At 45.1% G+C, this 18,010-nt stretch overlaps 2 protein-coding genes across 2 annotated transcripts; one reads left to right on the top strand and one right to left on the bottom strand.

The window, feature by feature from the left end:
• Positions 1-742: 742 nt before the first annotated feature.
• On the bottom strand, positions 743-7,639 carry LOC127339003 (cysteine-rich receptor-like protein kinase 6). Its single transcript, XM_051364917.1, has 7 exons — positions 6,755-7,639; positions 2,384-2,509; positions 2,134-2,273; positions 1,853-2,063; positions 1,518-1,755; positions 1,276-1,435; positions 743-1,167 (listed from the first exon to the last, which is right to left on the bottom strand). Exons 1-7 carry the CDS (start codon positions 7,581-7,583, stop codon positions 925-927), a joined length of 1,947 nt encoding a protein of 648 aa, XP_051220877.1. The 5' UTR covers positions 7,584-7,639; the 3' UTR covers positions 743-924.
• Positions 7,640-7,730: 91 nt separating this feature from the next.
• LOC127339002 (cysteine-rich receptor-like protein kinase 6) lies at positions 7,731-11,455 on the top strand. Its single transcript, XM_071827022.1, has 7 exons — positions 7,731-8,694; positions 9,539-9,670; positions 9,750-9,895; positions 9,979-10,189; positions 10,273-10,510; positions 10,735-10,876; positions 10,967-11,455. The coding sequence occupies exons 1-7, from the start codon at positions 7,863-7,865 to the stop codon at positions 11,237-11,239; spliced, it is 1,974 nt and encodes a 657-aa protein (XP_071683123.1). The 5' UTR covers positions 7,731-7,862; the 3' UTR covers positions 11,240-11,455.
• Positions 11,456-18,010: the final 6,555 nt, after the last annotated feature.

Below are 18,010 nucleotides of genomic sequence, written 5' to 3'. Positions count from 1 at the left end.
TGCCTAAAGCTTATGAGGGTTAATTTAACTAATGAGAATGATCAATCTGTTTGGAGTTTGACAACAGCAGGTTTGTTTACAGTGAAATCTAAGTATGAGGATCTTATGAATGACCACACACCTTTTCTGCGAAAATACTTATGGAAAGTTCAAGTTCCTCTTAAGATAAGAATATTTATGTGGTTTCTGAGTAATAAGGTTTTGCTTACTAAAGATAATTTGGTTAAGAGATGGTGGAATGGGTGTTTAAAATGTGTTTTTTGTGGCGAGCAGGAGACTATTGAACACTTGTTCATCACATGTCCTTTAGCTAAGCTTCTTTGGCGCACGGCTAATTTTACTTTCGATCTTCCACCTCCAACCAATATTACCAATATATTTGGTAACTGGTTAAATGGAGTTGATAGACAATCTAAGGCTTTCATCCGTATAGGAGTTTCTTCCTTATGTTGGTCTATATGGAGGGCGAGGGACGATATTATTTTTAACAAAAAACAATCTTTACACATTTTGCAGGTTATCCATATGGTGTCACATTGGGTTTAGTTGTGGGCTGTTGTCACCGGAGGGACAGTGGAATGCTATGGCTACTGGATGCACACGGCTTCAGATGGTCGCTCAGGATATCTTGTGCCAGGCTGGCTGGCGGCACAATAGACGGCTACGTTGATGAGTAGTCCAATTTTTCTTTATTTTTTTCGCTGGTTGATTCTTGTATCAAATCTGGACGAGGCTTGAGCTGTTCTAAAACTTTGTACTCATAACTTTTATTAATAAAAAGTCATATGCGTCATCATGATGCAGAAGCCGGAGTCTTATTCCCCGTTTCGAAAAAAGTCGCATTTGGGCTGCGCCGTGCTTGCAGGCCGGAAAAAGGCACGCCACAGTAGTTAGGGCTGCAACATGCATGCACACCGTATAGGACTAGTCGGCACCGGCACCGTCCGTCTTTGAGCCGAACGACGGGTTGGACGGCGCATGGAGAGTGAATGTCTCGCCGCCGAGCATCATGACCACCACAGACATCGTAGGCCGGTCCGTTGGGTTCCCTTGCACGCAGAGAAGCCCTATGTGGACGCACTTGAGGACCTCTTTCTCGGAGAATCTGCCATTCATGCACGGGTCAACTACCTCCCGCACTGTCCCGCTCATCCAGTGCTCCCACACCTGCATGCATGTATGCACGGTTTAATTTTAATTTGAGAGAACCATGTATTTATTTAGATACAATGAACAACAAACCAACAAAACCAGTGCTCTCAAGCGAATGTATACTCTGGTAAGGAGATCGTCCGATTGCCTCGAGCCGTCGTCGTAGTCGTCGTCGTTGTTCTTCCTCCCAGTGACGATCTCGAGGACCATAACCCCGAAGCTGAACGCATCCGATTTCACTGAATAGTTCCCACGCATCATGTACTCCGGTGCCATGTATCCACTAAAGCATGCATCAACACAAGTAATCATGGGCGTGGTTTCAATAGATGCAACGAAATTGAAGTTGGAGGATTTGTACTGACTATGTGCCAACGACACGGTTGGTGACGCCTTGTGTCTGGTCTCGTCCGAAGATCTTGGCGAGGCCAAAGTCCGAGATCTTGGGTCTCATGTTCATGTCGAGAAGGATGTTGCTAGCTTTGAGATCGCGATGGACTACTTTGAGCTGGGAGTCTTCATGGAGGTACTGCAGGCCTCGAGCGATCCCGTCAATGATCTTGTACCTTTTCCCCCAATAGAGCTGCTCGCGCTTCGTAGCGTCTTGTGTTGTTACAGAGTACAGTAGAGAGTCCATTATATAATTTGCAGAGGAATTTAGTTGAAGGGAAAATCAAGTTCAACTGCTAATATGCTATACCGAATAGGATGAGGTCTAGGCTCTGGTTAGGAACGAACTCATACACTAGCAGCCTCTCCTTCTGCTCCAGGCAGACACCAATGAGCCTGACAAGGTTCTTGTGACTCAGCTTCGCAACCAAAGCCAGCTCATTCTTCAGCTCCTCCACTCCTTGTGTGGAGGTCTTTGACATCCTCTTCACTGCTATCTCCTCGCCATCGTGGAGCGTGCCCTATATGAATCAAACCGAAACCTATAAATTTCCTATCTTTCAACTGAAATTTTCTTATTCTCACTGTTACCTTGTACACCGCACCGAACCCTCCTTCGCCAAGCTTGTTGCTCTCCGCAAAATCGCCGGTTGCAGCTCGTAGTGTTGAAATGTCAATCATCATCGAGTCGACGCCCTCAACATCTTCGCCTTCAGGGGAATAGCTGGGATCTGTGTGAATACCAATTTTTCACTATGACAATAAGTTGATATGAAATTAATAGTAGGGATTCATTTGGAAACTATTTCATCATAGGAACTAGATAATTTGCATCACATACATGGTTGGTTTTCTTCGTTTTGTGGCCTCCGCGCCCTCCAGGAAAATAAGCAGGTGGCAAAGCTTATAATTGCCACGATAGGCAACAAAATTACAGGCACCATGATAGGAACTCTGTACTTTCTTCCTGTGAATTAGCCAATCCGACAAATACAATATGTCATGTCAGATTTTCAGACTAGTGCGGCTTGAACCGAGTAAAGCATGGATAATGTATTGTCGAGTAAGAGGGGTTAGAACAGAAGAAGAAACATAGCTTTTGCAGTTGAGTATTAATGTGTGACAACTACAAAAATTCCTACGAATATCACTTGTGAAATAAGAATTGTACCTTTTAGGTTATGGGGGTTTGGCAATATTTCATTTTTAACCATAAACAACAATTTGCACTCTCTATTGAAAATTGATGTGTCGATTTCAAATGAAAAACCTTTTATTTTGTTGAATCCCTAGCATTAGTCCCGGTTCAACCGAGACTAAAGGGGTTGCGGTCAGGCTTCGCCGGTGCGAGCCTTTTTAGTCCCGGTTAGTGCCTTAAACCGGAACTAAAGGTCTACCATTTAGTCCCGATTGGAGACACCAACCCAGACTATTTTTTTTGGCTCCACCCGTGGATCCCCCTCCCCCGGTGGATGTCCCTTTTTAGCTTTGTAAGATATAAAAAATGATAGAAAATTTAAAATTGAAAATACTTTTAGATGTTATTATGAAAAATAACAAATATGATTTGACTTATTTTGCAAAACAAACTATATTTTTCGGTAAAATGGCAATATCTTTTGCATACGAACTCAAAAGAAATGTTTAATATATGAAAATCTATCTACGCAAAAAGTTACATCTGATTTCACCTGGCTATGCCCGGATAGCCATTTTTTAGATTTTCAAACTTCTAGTTCTAACTTGGAAGCGAGATGGAAGGAACTTCGAAGTTAAGCGTGCTAGTACTGGAGCGGTTTGAGAATGGATGGCTGATCAAGAAGTTTAACCGCAGGTAATTAATTTTGACTAGAGAGTAAGTATAACTAGAGACGAAATTAGTCAAATAACTCAAATACTAAAAATTCTATAAAAAATAGAAAAAATATTGAATGAAAAAATTATAAAAAAATTGGATAAAAAAATAGACGTCATGGCATTTAGTCTCCGTTGGTGTTACAAACCGAGACTAAAGATTCTCCGCCCCAACATGCGCGCAGCCCACGCGGAGGGCCATTAGTCCCGGTTCATAACGCAACCGGAACTAAAGAGGGAGGGGTGGGGGGGGGGGGGGCGTTAGTCACAGGCTAGGCATTGTGGCATACTAGAAATAGACACGTGTTTTATACATGGTGACGTATATTTAGGAGTAGTTTAGGTGACAATAAATGAAGAAATGGACACTTATTGATGCACAACCAATTGTATGGGCTTTTTCTTTTGTGAAAACTCCCGGAACCATCAGTTTACCCCGGAGGAACTATTTTTTGGCTTCAAGATACTTCATTTTCTAGTGTTTCATGTGTGTTTTCCATACCGATGATGCAAACGAAGAATATCCTAAATTTTACATCCTCGCACTTTTCTTAGTTATAAGAAATATAAAACCTAGCCCACCTCAAATTTGAGACTTTGATTTCTAATTAAAGACAGAATATTCTTCGGTTGGAGGACGTTCCCTTTGAATGCGAGTCATTCATGGTGACGTCGTCAATCTCAAGATCCGTCGAATCAGTTTTTTGGACTTAGTCCCTCGAAAATGCTCATAGATGTAAGGTGTGTGCGCGTTTACAGGAGTGTGTGTATGTCATAAGTGTATGGTTTCGTGAAAAAAAAGGCAAGTTGGACTTACCGTCTCCAGCCGCCCCCACGGACGTCACGACATTAGGCACCACGGCCGGCGCCGGCCCGCTGGCTGATGTTGCCGACAGCCGCACGGTGACCGTGCCATTGAAGAATGGCTGGGTTTCATAACGCAACCGGGACTAAAGAGGGAGGGGTGGGGGGGGCGTTAGTCACAGGCTAGGCATTGTGGCATACTAGAAATAGACACGTGTTTTATACATGGTGACGTATATTTAGGAGTAGTTTAGGTGACAATAAATGAAGAAATGGACACTTATTGATGCACAACCAATTGTATGGGCTTTTTCTTTTGTGAAAACTCCTGGAACCATCAGTTTTCCCCGGAGGAACTATTTTTTGGCTTCAAGATACTTCATTTTCTAGTGTTTCATGTGTCTTTTCCATACCGATGATGCAAACGAAGAATATCCTAAATTTTACATCCTCGCACTTTTCTTAGTTATAAGAAATATAAAACCTAGCCCACCTCAAATTTGAGACTTTGATTTCTAATTAAAGACAGAATATTCTTCGGTTGGAGGACGTTCCCTTTAAATGCGAGTCATTCATGGTGACGTTGTCAATCTCAAGATCCGTCGAATCAGTTTTTTGGACTTAGTCCCTCGAAGATGCTCATAGATGTAAGGTGTGTGTGCGTTTACAGGAGTGTGTGTATGTCATAAGCAAGGAAAAAAATAGCGCGCTATAACAAAATAGCGTGCGTCTAAAAATACGCTATTAGCATGCTATAACGTGCTATTAACGCGAATAGCGTGCTATAGCGCCGAAGTAGCGTAGCGTCGACTCTCCAGATATGCTATAGCGTGCTATTAGCGTTGGAATAGCGCGCTATTTTTTTCCATGGTCATAAGTGTATGGTTTCGTGAAAAAAAAGGCAAGTTGGACTTACCGTCTCCAGCCGCCCCCACGGACGTCACGACATTAGGCACCACGGCCGGCGCCGGCCCACTGGCTGATGTTGCCGACAGCCGCACGGTGACCGTGCCATTGAAGAATGGCTGGGTTTCATAACGCAACCGGGACTAAAGAGGGAGGGGTGGGGGGGGGGGGGCGTTAGTCACAGGCTAGGCATTGTGGCATACTTAGAAATAGACACGTGTTTTATACATGGTGACGTATATTTAGGAGTAGTTTAGGTGACAATAAATGAAGAAATGGACACTTATTGATGCACAACCAATTGTATGGGCTTTTTCTTTTGTGAAAACTCCCGGAACCATCAGTTTTCCCCGGAGGAACTATTTTTTGGCTTCAAGATACTTCATTTTCTAGTGTTTCATGTGTGTTTTCCATACCGATGATGCAAACGAAGAATATCCTAAATTTTACATCCTCGCACTTTTCTTAGTTATAAGAAATATAAAACCTAGCCCACCTCAAATTTGAGACTTTGATTTCTAATTAAAGACAGAATATTCTTCGGTTGGAGGACGTTCCCTTTGAATGCGAGTCATTCATGGTGACGTCGTCAATCTCAAGATCCGTCGAATCAGTTTTTTGGACTTAGTCCCTCGAAGATGCTCATAGATGTAAGGTGTGTGTGCGTTTACAGGAGTGTGTGTATGTCATAAGCAAGGAAAAAAATAGCGCGCTATAACAAAATAGCGTGCGTCTAAAAATACGCTATTAGCATGCTATAACGTGCTATTAACGCGAATAGCGTGCTATAGCGCCGAAATAGCGTAGCGTCGACTCTCCAGATATGCTATAGCGTGCTATTAGCGTTGGAATAGCGCGCTATTTTTTTCCATGGTCATAAGTGTATGGTTTCGTGAAAAAAAAGGCAAGTTGGACTTACCGTCTCCAGCCGCCCCCACGGACGTCACGACATTAGGCACCACGGCCGGCGCCGGCCCACTGGCTGATGTTGCCGACAGCCGCACGGTGACCGTGCCATTGAAGAATGGCTGGGTTTCATAACGCAACCGGGACTAAAGAGGGAGGGGTGGGGGGGGGGGGGGGGGGGGGCGTTAGTCACAGGCTAGGCATTGTGGCATACTTAGAAATAGACACGTGTTTTATACATGGTGACGTATATTTAGGAGTAGTTTAGGTGACAATAAATAAAGAAATGGACACTTATTGATGCACAACCAATTGTATGGGCTTTTTCTTTTGTGAAAACTCCCGGAACCATCAGTTTTCCCCGGAGGAACTATTTTTTGGCTTCAAGATACTTCATTTTCTAGTGTTTCATGTGTGTTTTCCATACCGATGATGCAAACGAAGAATATCCTAAATTTTACATCCTCGCACTTTTCTTAGTTATAAGAAATATAAAACCTAGCCCACCTCAAATTTGAGACTTTGATTTCTAATTAAAGACAGAATATTCTTCGGTTGGAGGACGTTCCCTTTGAATGCGAGTCATTCATGGTGACGTCGTCAATCTCAAGATCCGTCGAATCAGTTTTTTAGACTTAGTCCCTCGAAGATGCTCATAGATGTAAGGTGTGTGTGCGTTTACAGGAGTGTGTGTATGTCATAAGTGTATGGTTTCGTGAAAAAAAAGGCAAGTTGGACTTACCGTCTCCAGCCGCCCCCACGGACGTCACGACATTAGGCACCACGGCCGGCGCCGGCCCACTGGCTGATGTTGCCGACAGCCGCACGGTGACCGTGCCATTGAAGAATGGCTGGGTTTCATACCTGATACTACACCTGATCCCGAGAACCCTGGCTCCGATGGCGTCGGTGAAGAAGGTCGGTAGCTCCCTCATGATCCGGACGAGGCACCTCCAGCAGCGGTCCGGCGAGAAGTCCGGCGTGCACTGCGCCCAGCTGTACACCTGGGGCAGCTCCTTGTCGAAGTCGGCCTGCCCGGACGCATAGAGGCGCGTGTCGGAGTTGAAGGCGGCGCTGCTGGCCGTGGCGTTGACGAGCGCCGCCACGACGCGCTGGAACCGCGCCGGCTCCGCCGTGGCGTTAACAAGGTTGCGGATTGGGTAATAGGGGCTGTACCTGATTTCGTCGGTGGCGCGGAAGTGGATGTTGGAGTAGGTGAGCAAGCAGGAGTCGTAGTAGATGGTGGCGTCCTTGTAGTCGCAGGAGGCGATGAGGTCCTGGAAGGCCTGGTCGAGGCAGCTGGCGCAGTAGGAGACGCTGGCATCGCCGCGGCAGAGCGCGAGAGCCCACACCTGCTCGGGGGCGACGCCGGCCTGCGCGGTGGTGAAGAGACCCGGGGACGTGGAGGCGTTCTTGGGCATGGCGGCGGCCAGGAGGCTAAGACTCGCCTTGTAATTGCTGTCCGCCAGGAAGCCCCCGGCTCCGCAAAATGGCCACGGGTAAGCTTCCACGGCGCCGCGCGGCAAGGCAAGCAGCGCCACGAAGACGAACAGGAGGAGACGGCGAGCCATGGTGCGGATGGTGGAGCGTGGAAGGGTAAGGTTACTTTAACATTGAAATCGAGAAATGCAAGTCGTTGCCCGTGGTCGTCCACTATACTGGAGGAAATTATTTAAATTGACAGACGGCCCGTAGTCTAGCTTGAGTTGTGACAAATGAGTTCGTCTCGCGTCGCCTGTCGTCCTACTCGTACGTACAGTATTAGTATACTCTGCCATGGTACCTTAACATTGAAATCACCTTCTTCTTGTTTCCACCATCCACCCACACCCACACCCACAGCCAGGGGCATGGCCGTCCTGTTCGTGGCCATCGTCGCCCTACTTCTCGCGCCTCCACAAGCCGCTGGTTACCCGTGGCCAGTCTGCGGCAGCACCGCCAGCTTCACGGCCAATGACACGACGTACCTGGCGAGCATCAACACCATCGCCGCCACGCTCACCAGGAACGCTTCCACGTCCCCGGGCCTCTACGCCACAGCGCAGGCCGGCCAGGTCTGGGTCCTCGCGCTCTGCCGCGGCGACGCCAACGCCACCTCCTGCTCTGGCTGCCTCGACCAAGGGTTCCAGGACCTGCCCAGCGCGTGCGCCTACAGCAAGGAGGCCACCATGTACTACGACACCTGCTTCCTCCACTACTCCAACCTCCCCCTCAACGCCTCCGACGACACCGCCCTGAGCTCGGCGTTCCACTTCGTCTACAGCGCTACCGCCACGGCGGAGCCGGCCCGGTTTGACCGCGTCGTGGTGGCGCTCCTGAACGCCACCGCGGACTACGCAGCGTACAACTCCTCAGTGGCGCGGCTGTATGCGTCCGGGGTGGTCTCCTTCGACCGGGAGATACCCCAGGTGTACAGCTGGGCGCAGTGCACCCCGGACCTCACGCCTGCACGGTGCCGGGGTTGCCTCGCCAACATGATCCGGGCGTTGGGGACGCCTCTGTACAGCGTTGGGGCGAGGATTCTTGGGATCAGGTGCAGCTTCCGGTACGAGAACAGGCCCTTCCTTGATGGCCCGCTCATGGTACGCCTATCGGCCGGTTCTGGAGCTCCGCCGCCGGGGCAGTCGCCGGCGTTAGCCCCGGCGCCCGGTGCTGTGACACCACTGGCGGCGCTCCGAGGAGGTTAGTCAAATATAACCGGGAACAGAAACCAAACAAATAAAATCCATCAATTGCTAGTGAGATTACTGGCCAACCATCGAACTGCAAAACAATTTGACCGAGTGCGAAACTATATCTTGGCTAATCAAGAACTAGCAACATCGTTTTGTCATTTTCTTGGTTTTTTCCACTGTTCAAATAGGTAGAGTAGGAGTGTAGGACTAGCGGTATATAGCATCTAAAAATAAGAACAGTATATAGAGAAGTTGAGCCACTCGAGCTGTCTGGGTTCTGAGAATGATGAAAGCGCCTTGGCTCCGATGCAAGGTCTGCCTCGACGAAGAAGGTAATCGTCGCCGGCAATCGAAATGAACTGAGAAGAATAGTAGTATCTGCCTTGGAGAGGAACCAAACTATCGCACTGTCAAAAACAAGATTCAAACAGAGACATCTCTCCTCCGACCTCGTAGCCGTTTTTTATATAATTTTAGATATTCTTGGTCCTTCAAGTATAAAAACACACAAAATTTTATTCTTCACCCAGTGAAGAGGGATTTTTTTTGTCGATGATAGTGTGATGTTGAGTTCACACATATGGCAGGGCCAGGCAGCATCAAAATGAACTAAATAAGAAAAGGTGCAACTTCGACACTGAACAATATAGGCAAATAATTTCGTAAAGCCATATTGTCGTCGTGACGATAGGCCATGAGAACCGGCAAAATCTCTCCAGCATATTTTGTTTCTCTCATTCCAAATTCTGTTGCCCTCCAGTACGTCCTGTTTGTATTGTTTTGTTCAAGTTTATTGCATCCATCTGAGCTGACATGTGTTCGGTTGCATGCATTGGTTACATTATTCACAGGGAGAAAGTACAGCGTTCCTGGCATGGTTCTTATAATTGTGCTGCCTACTCTAGCAGCGGCAAACCTTGTCGCTGGCTTCTTTATCTGGAGGAGGAGGAACCGGTCACCAGCACGAGCGAAGAAGCATCCATGTATGTCCTGCGAATACTCCGATTTGCACTATTAAAATTTCGCAGTTAAAAATGCAAACAAGTTGTTCTTGTTCAACAGATCCCTGTTACTCCACTGAAGCCAACGACGCTGAGAGTGTAGACTCGATGTTGATGGATATTTCAACTCTCCGAGCCGCGACCAGGGACTTTGCAGAAAGCAACAAGCTTGGCGAAGGCGGGTTTGGCACGGTGTACAAGGAAAGTGCCCGATCTTGAAGATATGGATTGAGTGTTTACATGCAGCTGAGCAGCAGAACTTATGTTTGTCCAATTTGGTGCACCTGCAGGGTACACTGCCAGACGGTGAGGAGATAGCAGTGAAGAGACTGTCCAAGAGCTCGACGCAAGGAGTGGAGGAGCTGAAGAATGAGTTAGCCCTCGTCGCGAAGCTCAAGCACAAGAATCTTGTTAGGCTTGTCGGCGTCTGCATGGAGCAACAGGAGCGGCTGCTCGTCTACGAGTTCATTCCCAACCGGAGCCTCGACCAGATCCTGTTCGGTAATTAATGTTTTGGTTTGCTATGATCGATCATCACAGACTCAAAATTGCACCTAAGATACACTTCCTGAACATTTCGACAGACATTGAGAAACGACAGCAGCTCGACTGGGGAAAGAGGCAAGGGATCATACGCGGGATCGCTCGAGGCTTGCAGTACCTCCATGAAGACTCCCAACTCAAAGTAGTCCATCGTGATCTCAAAGCTAGCAACGTCCTTCTTGACGCGGATATGAACCCCAAGATCTCGGACTTTGGCCTCGCCAAGCTCTTCGGGCGAGGCCAAACGCAGGGCGTCACCAACCGTGTCATTGGCACATAGTAAGTAATACTACCTCTGTCCATTTTAAAATGTTAAAATTTATCTAAATTCGAATGTATCTAGACACTCTTTAGTTCGTAGATACATCTGAATTTAAACGAACCTTTCGACATTCATTAAGGAATGGAGCGAGTACCATTGTTTCTCCTTTTCTAAATAACAGACGACTCATGTCGGAGGCGGTAGTGGGTACTCATTATGCATGTCGTACGTGTTGTTTTAGCGGATACATGGCGCCCGAGTATGTGATGCATGGCAACTACTCAGTGAAATCGGACGTGTTCAGCTTCGGGGTCATGGTTCTGGAGATCGTGATGGGGAGGAAGAACAACGACACCACGCATTTTGAAGTTCTCTTGACCACGGTATGCTCCACCCCTAAGCTATATCTGAACAGATACCACAATGCAGCTTGGCTCTTTGGTTAGCTACAATTCAATCTTGCGTACGTGCAGATCTGGGAGCATTGGACGGCCGGAACGGTGTTGGAGAGCGTAGACCCGTGCATCAACAATAGCTTCTCGAAGATGGACCTGATGAGGTGCATCCAAGTTGGGCTCCTGTGCGTCCAAGAGAACCCGGTCGACCGCCCAGTGATGTCGGCGGTGTGCATGATGCTTGGAAGCCACACAGTGTCTCTCGGTGCCCCATCAAAGCCGTATTGTGGAAATGGGTTTGGTATGTCGGCCGTTCCAATGAACGAGGGTCATGAATTTCGGTCAATTTAGTGAGTTAAAATATATTGTTGACATTTCTTCAGAAGTTTGATCTTTTGGTACACTAGTTATAGTGGTTCATCGATCTTAGAAAGGAGCACAATATTCAATAACAACCGGTGTACATTCTCTTTTAGTCTACATCTTGGGACAGAAATTTATTTCAATTTGATCTACATTCTACATTACTAAACACATTTTCCACTGTAATCTTATCAGTAATTAAAATCAGACATTAAAATCTTATATCCAGCTAGCAAGCCTATTTTGCATGCATGGATTCATTTATTATTTTATTGGGGTTTAGAGGTAGAGCTTTCCTGTGAGACTACTCCAGACATCTTAGCACTAGTAGAATATGGGGCTTTAGTCATTTGTAATGGGTTTTAGTCCCGGTTGCGCAATCGGGACTAAAGCCCCCCCCCCTCCTATTTCGGTTGTGTAAGGCCTCCATGTGTTGCGGCAAGGGCGCTTGGGATGGAGGGGATTCAGTCCCGGTTTGTCAAGCTCGAGACCAGCCATTTCTCTGCCGCGGCAGAGAAGATGGCCACTTCTCTTCCGCGGCAGAGGTTTAGAGTTGTATGTTTTCCATTCAACTCGACGCTACTACATACACCATTAGGAACCATTACACAACACCATCATAAATATAGATATCGTCATGAATACAGTACATTTAATGCATATTACAATATAAAGTCCTATTACGATCCCTATTGTCTATCTATGTTGTCTAAATATATAGTCCTGGTGATATTCTCCATTTCTAGCTATGACCTCACTAACTAAGAATCCCGCCAATTCCTCTTGAATCGTCCATACACGATCCTTTTATTGGACACTGTCCCGCACGCGTTCCATCTAATTTAAAAAAGGAGATCAATATATATGAATGAAACTCAATACAATTGTTGGTAATAAAATAAGGTTGTGAATATTGTTTACGTACATGGAGTTGTTGAAGAATTCTGCCCCCCCCCCCCCCCCCCCCCCCCCGATGAAGGGACATCTCGCGAATGAACTTGTAACATAGTATCCATATAAATTATTCCGGCTCCCTGCTTCAAACACTTTACGAGAATAGAGTTTGTTCAAACTAATAATCAAGCATGATAATACATGGTATTGAAACAATAATCAAAGAGATTCGCAGACATAGCTATAGTTTTACTTACATTGCGATCTCGAAATGTAAGCTCATGCTTCCAATCACCCCTAACAGTTTTGATGAACCGTTTCCAAACCTTGCTTGGCAAAGAGAAATGAGTAAAGGAGTTATTAATTACTTGATATCAGGCGATAATGATTGAAATTATCTCCGGAGCATTGCATTCAGGTCCGCCCATTGTAAGCCTAGGCCTCGACCCCATAGACATCTTTATTAGACATTGTGACCGTATTTGATGTCAGTTCACATGATTTTTTTTTCACGGACCGCAACATGCAACAAATGTCGCGAACCCGAAGGTCAGGGCTAGACAAACCCAGATATCACATCTGGCATAAGCCTAACCTAGATATCTAGGGACTACAGGGTGTGAATCGGTAACACAAGAGTGACCCTACGACTAAAAGAAAATATATTATAACTCGTAGCAGACTTAAGATCAAAATTTATTACACGCAGAGGTCACTGACCACAATTCAACAAGCAACTGAAAGCAAATTATGTTATCTAGATAACAAGAGTGCAAAGGGCCTAAGAGGCCATAACATAGGGTGACGTCCCAAGCACATAAGTCTCATGCTTCCGCCTGAGGAACTCCGAACTGCTCGTCGACGTCGAGGTAGAACCCACCATCAGTTGGAAGGACTTCGTCTGAAACAAAGCAGGTAAGGCTGAGTACAGGGACTCAGCAAGACTTAGTACAACCTGTTAGCAAAGCGGGTATGCGAGGCTTTATGTGGAGCTTATTTTGCGGAAAGTCAGTTTTCCTTTGTAAACAAGAGGTAGCAGAAGCTCGTCTATTCAGACCATTTTCAAAAGGGATAAGAGAGCGATATCAACTCTAGCTCTAAGATCATCATGTTGAATCCACCGAATCTTCATCATCACCTGAACCTGTTACCTAGGATCACCCCCTCGACACCCTGAGATGGGATCCTTATTCACACATAGATATCAAGTTTTACGATCAGGTTCAAGTTGTTTATGATCATCACGTCCTTTCCCAAGTCGTCCTTAACCGTGGGCACGCTTTTCGAAAAGATTTACCCTGCAGGGGTGTACAACTTTACCCACATGTGCCGACCGACTCTTAGCGCCATCATGTACACGCTTCCTTGGCGTTCCGGCAAAGGGGGGTCAACCAAAACCTTTCCCTTACTCCGCCTATTCCATGAGTCAAAGTAACTGGGGAACTCCGTCATCGTAGGTAGACATTCTCCGAGGCGGTCCCGGCCATTGTGCGCAGGGGATCCAGTTCAATGCCTCCAGCATCCTTCACCCCGGCCACGCCCTGGATGATGCACATTGAAAACCTTTTCCACCTTTTCCCCAATGCATATGGCAAATGGAACTAGCAAACTAATTGACTCATGGGTAAGCTAGGAAAGTTCGGGCCAAGGGGTTCCCATGGGCCCCGTGTGGCTGTACGCTCAGTCTTGGTTCCGAAGGCCAGAACCTCAGGTCCTAGTATCAGCGAGAACGAGTCAAATCACCACATCCCCATGTGGCGGCCCATCCAAGCCTTTAGCATGTTTATTAACATCACCACTGATCTTACCACGTCATCCTATCCAACTAGGTTCATTCGTAATTCTGATTCATCAAACGGATGGATTATACTTTACCAGCTAAGCTTGGCTAAGCATATCATATACGGCGCTAGTGATGCGAACAAGCTCAGACCTAATTTTGCCGGGAGCGGTGGATCAGGAACTCTGGGCTACAGGGATGGAATATGCACATATAGGAAATCTACAACTGTTGATAAAACATATTTGAAGCGGATGCAATATGTAAGAACCAGAAGTAAAGCATTTCAAAACCATATATGAACCAGGTTAGGGCTTGCCTTGTCCCTCGTTGTTCGGGTGCTGCTCTTCGGTGGCGTTGATCTCAGGCTCGCGTTCGGTCCCTATCGTGAAGAACCAAACACCGGAAATGGAAGAGCACAATCAAGACATGGTACAATGCAATGCACACACAGTATGATGATATGTCATATTAAAGGGGTTTGGGTAAACCCTAGGTGCATCGACGGAATTTAGAGGTGTTTCGGCATCGATCCCAACATATGAGAGGGGTCGATATAGGGTTTCTACTAGGGCTCATATTTAATTGGTTCAAGCATGTATGAAACATGGATAAACAGCTAGGATTTATTTTTCTGATCATTTTGGTATATACTTTGCATTTTTCTGATTTAAAATGAATTAGTTATGAATTTCCCAAGTTTAAATCATTTTAAATCAATTTCTGAAAATTATATAAAAATATTAAAAGTTCAGCAATTTGGACCCACATGTCATAATTTTATTATTTTCTAAATTTTTTGAAATTAATAAAATTCTGACAAGGGACCCCACATGTCATATTATTTTCTATTTAAAGAAATACAGAAATGAATTTACAAAAAATAAAAAAAACAATTATGGCGTCATGCTGACGTCAGCCGCCATGACCTCACTGTGAGCTCGGGTTGAGCTCAATCAGCCGATTAGGCCGCGATTGAGGGCGCGCGAGTGGGGGGAAAGACTCAGGGCGATGCAGGCGACCTAATGGTGGCGGCGCCGCGCATTATTGACCGCCGGAGCACGGCCGGCGGCGAGCTCGAGCGGCGACCGGGGTCGGGTGCATGGTGCGGAGGCGCTAGAGAACGAGAGGGAGAAAGGCGAGGGCATGGGGAGGAGCAGCAGCTCACCCTCAGCACGATGGTGAGGTCGCCGGCGGTTGTGGAACCTCGCCGGCGACGAATTTGATCGGAGGCCGGCCGCTAGTAGGGTTAGGGTTAGGTGGTTTTGGGGGCGTGGGGGACCGCGGGGAAGGGAAAGAGTGGGGGCTAGGGCTTGGGGCGGCGGCGCCGCGCCTCTTATAGCTACCGGGGGGGGGGAGGGGCGGCGGGGAGCATCTGGGCCGGCCGGAGGATCGGGCGGCCGCGCTGCTGCTAGGCAGTAGGTTGGAACGGCGGGGAAGATGAGGTTTTTTGCAAAGAAAACCCCTGCGAAAGAAATAGGCCGTGGTGGGTTGAGCTGGTCCTGCTTGGGCCAGACTAGGCTTCGGCCAGAGAGGGAAAGAAAGAAAGAGAGAAGTGGGCTGAGCCCAGGGAGAGAGAGATGAGGTTTCTCTCTTCATTTTTTTTCTGGTTTTCTTTCTCTTTTCAAAATCCAATTTCAAATATGTTTTGAATTTTGTTTGAACTCAAATTTTGCAGAGATCAATAGACACACGTGGCTTATTTAAATAACAACAACTTGCAAGATTTGAAGTAGGAAGAAATAGAGAAGAATTTGAATAATTCAGAAATGGAGATGCAAATTTTGGTCAAATGCAAACTAAATGCATGAAATGCACATGATCACTCATTCATTTATGTTACAACAGAGTAGTGTGCAATCAAGAAATTTGATGAGTATGGTTTTTACAGACTCAATAATAGAAGTATCATGACACTAGCACTGGAGGATTAATGTGTTGTTTCAACTACAGAAATTTCAACAAAATTAAAGAGAAAATTGTAAGGGGGTGGAAGGACATGATCTCTACAAGGGAGGACCATTTGTACGTATGCATTTGGTATTTCAATAAGTTGAGTAAGATGAAGTAGAACAATCAAAATGATATTTTATTCTTACATTAAGACAGGGATATGGTAAAGAGTGGGCATCTGATTTTTTTTTAAAGCTGTAGTGAAACAAAATCAAGTATGAGAAGAATAATTTGACATCCTTACATATAATACAGGGGACAAATATATGCAAGAGCAAAAACATTTATTTATATATACTAATTGGTTGATATTATAAGAGCATAGAGAAACTGAGTAGAATAATTGGTACCCAGTTGACATTCTAAGTTCCTGACATGAATAACTAGAACGATCCACTGCATCATGTGCTTGAACATTAGTGTGTTACTTGATGGTTAGTTTTGATTAACATCACATATTTTAAATCAATGCAATGTACCTAATTTTCATTATTACAAGCATTAAAGTTTCTTGTAAATTTTTCTATTACCCGTTTTAAATTATTACCTATGATTTTAGCTATTACACGATGCAAAAGACAGGTAAATCAAGGGATCCATGTCATTTGCATACATTAACACATGTATTTAAACCTACGAAAACAAATTGATTTTATTTAATGTGGTACCGTAGCAAAGCATGAGCTTTATGCTAGTATGTACAATAATTGTACCTACGCACTGTATATTCAAAGTTCCTTTGCTTAGCTCATCATTGGATATTTTACTATTGATATGCTAATGATCCTTCGTTGATGCATGTAAGATAACTAGACCCTGGTGATTTGGGTATATCCATTTTCTTGCAAATTTATAATGTTATGGTAAATTGGTAATTTCCTACTATATGTTAGAGTTGAATTAATTCATTTATGTTTTTTCCGTTCATATTTTAATTAGTTCAATATCTAGAGACTTTGTATAATGGATAGATATATTTATCGCAAACATAGGTTGGTTTAAAGTAGGAAGAAGACCCATACACTTGCCACCAAGAGGACATCAACGAGAAGAGTGCAGAGCTCTAGGAGACCTAATAAGTTGACAAAAGAAGCCCAACATGTCACCCAAGTTGATAATCAAGGTGTTCCTGTTAGTCCCATAAAGGTTGCAAATGGGTACAACATCACCACAGGCATCATTGTTCGTGAAGGTGTGAAAATCATATGCACAAACTTTAGGGTTGAAGAGCAAGAGGTATTGTGGGATGCACTTTTGAGCAAGCTATTTGATCGATACTAGTTCAACATTGAAGGTGGTGAAGGTGCAATGGAGAGAGTATAAATTAAATCCATGTGCATAATATCAAAAGCATTAAAACACGTGGCGAACCACCGCAAACAAAATGTAGTATGAAGATTTTAGGACTGTTATAAAGAAAAGAAGGCCTCATATACTAGAGGAGGACTCATAACAGTTTATTGCATCTTACTCTACCTATAATTTCAAGATCTTGAGTAGATGGGGGAAGTACATGCGGACGAAAATCACGATGAACCACAAGCTTGGCAGCTGTGTTACAATGGGAAGCATAGATTATGGGGGAATGAGGATGCAGCTGCGTTACAAGCTAGAAAATCTGCACCTTTATCATACTTGTAGCCATGGACCGCAAAGGACTTCGTGATGGCCCGTGCACAGATTCACCCAGTAACGCAGAAATAATTTTTCAAAAAACAAAATTCTCGTGGAAGTGCACCATAAGCTCGTATGCTCTTACTCTGAATTTTCAGTACATATTTCTTATCGAGCCGATTCATAGGTATTTTTTTATTTCTTCAGTTCATTTGAATGAATGCTGTGTTTTCTACTGTGTTCGGTATTATGCTTTCTGATGGCATGCAAGAACACAGGGTCATTCATGCATGTTTTCGAGGAAGTATTATTTCTGATTTTTATATCGTGTTCCAATGAGGACCGTGGGAGGATGTTTATCTGCGGTATTTATGTCACACCCAAGGTGTCAAAAGTCTTAGGTGAATTGACTACAAATATTGAAATGGAACACAGTGAATGTAAATAAGAGAATTTGAAGTGTTGAAAGTACAATAAAGTAAAGTGCATAAAAGGAAGTAACTATTAAGAAGTAAATG

Source organism: Lolium perenne, chromosome 3 (genome assembly GCF_019359855.2).
Source record: "Lolium perenne isolate Kyuss_39 chromosome 3, Kyuss_2.0, whole genome shotgun sequence".
NCBI lineage: Eukaryota > Viridiplantae > Streptophyta > Magnoliopsida > Poales > Poaceae > Lolium > Lolium perenne.
Note: the sequence above shows the minus strand (reverse complement) of the source record. Positions and strands in the feature narration are given on the sequence as shown.

Excerpts from the sequence above, each read along its gene's own strand:
- LOC127339003 (XM_051364917.1), bottom strand. The coding sequence starts at position 7,583 with ATGGCTCGCCGTCTCCTCCTGTTCGTCTTCGTGGCGCTGCTTGCCTTG. Across the intron at positions 2,510-6,754 it reads CGTGGGGGCGGCTGGAGACG|GAAGAAAGTACAGAGTTCCT; the intron begins GTAAGTCCAACT and ends GCTAATTCACAG. Across the intron at positions 1,168-1,275 it reads CGGACGATCTCCTTACCAGA|GTGTGGGAGCACTGGATGAG; the intron begins GTATACATTCGC and ends ACATGCATGCAG.
- LOC127339002 (XM_071827022.1), top strand. The coding sequence starts at position 7,863 with ATGGCCGTCCTGTTCGTGGCCATCGTCGCCCTACTTCTCGCGCCTCCA. Across the intron at positions 8,695-9,538 it reads ACTGGCGGCGCTCCGAGGAG|GGAGAAAGTACAGCGTTCCT; the intron begins GTTAGTCAAATA and ends CATTATTCACAG. Across the intron at positions 9,896-9,978 it reads GCACGGTGTACAAGGAAAGT|GGTACACTGCCAGACGGTGA; the intron begins GCCCGATCTTGA and ends GTGCACCTGCAG.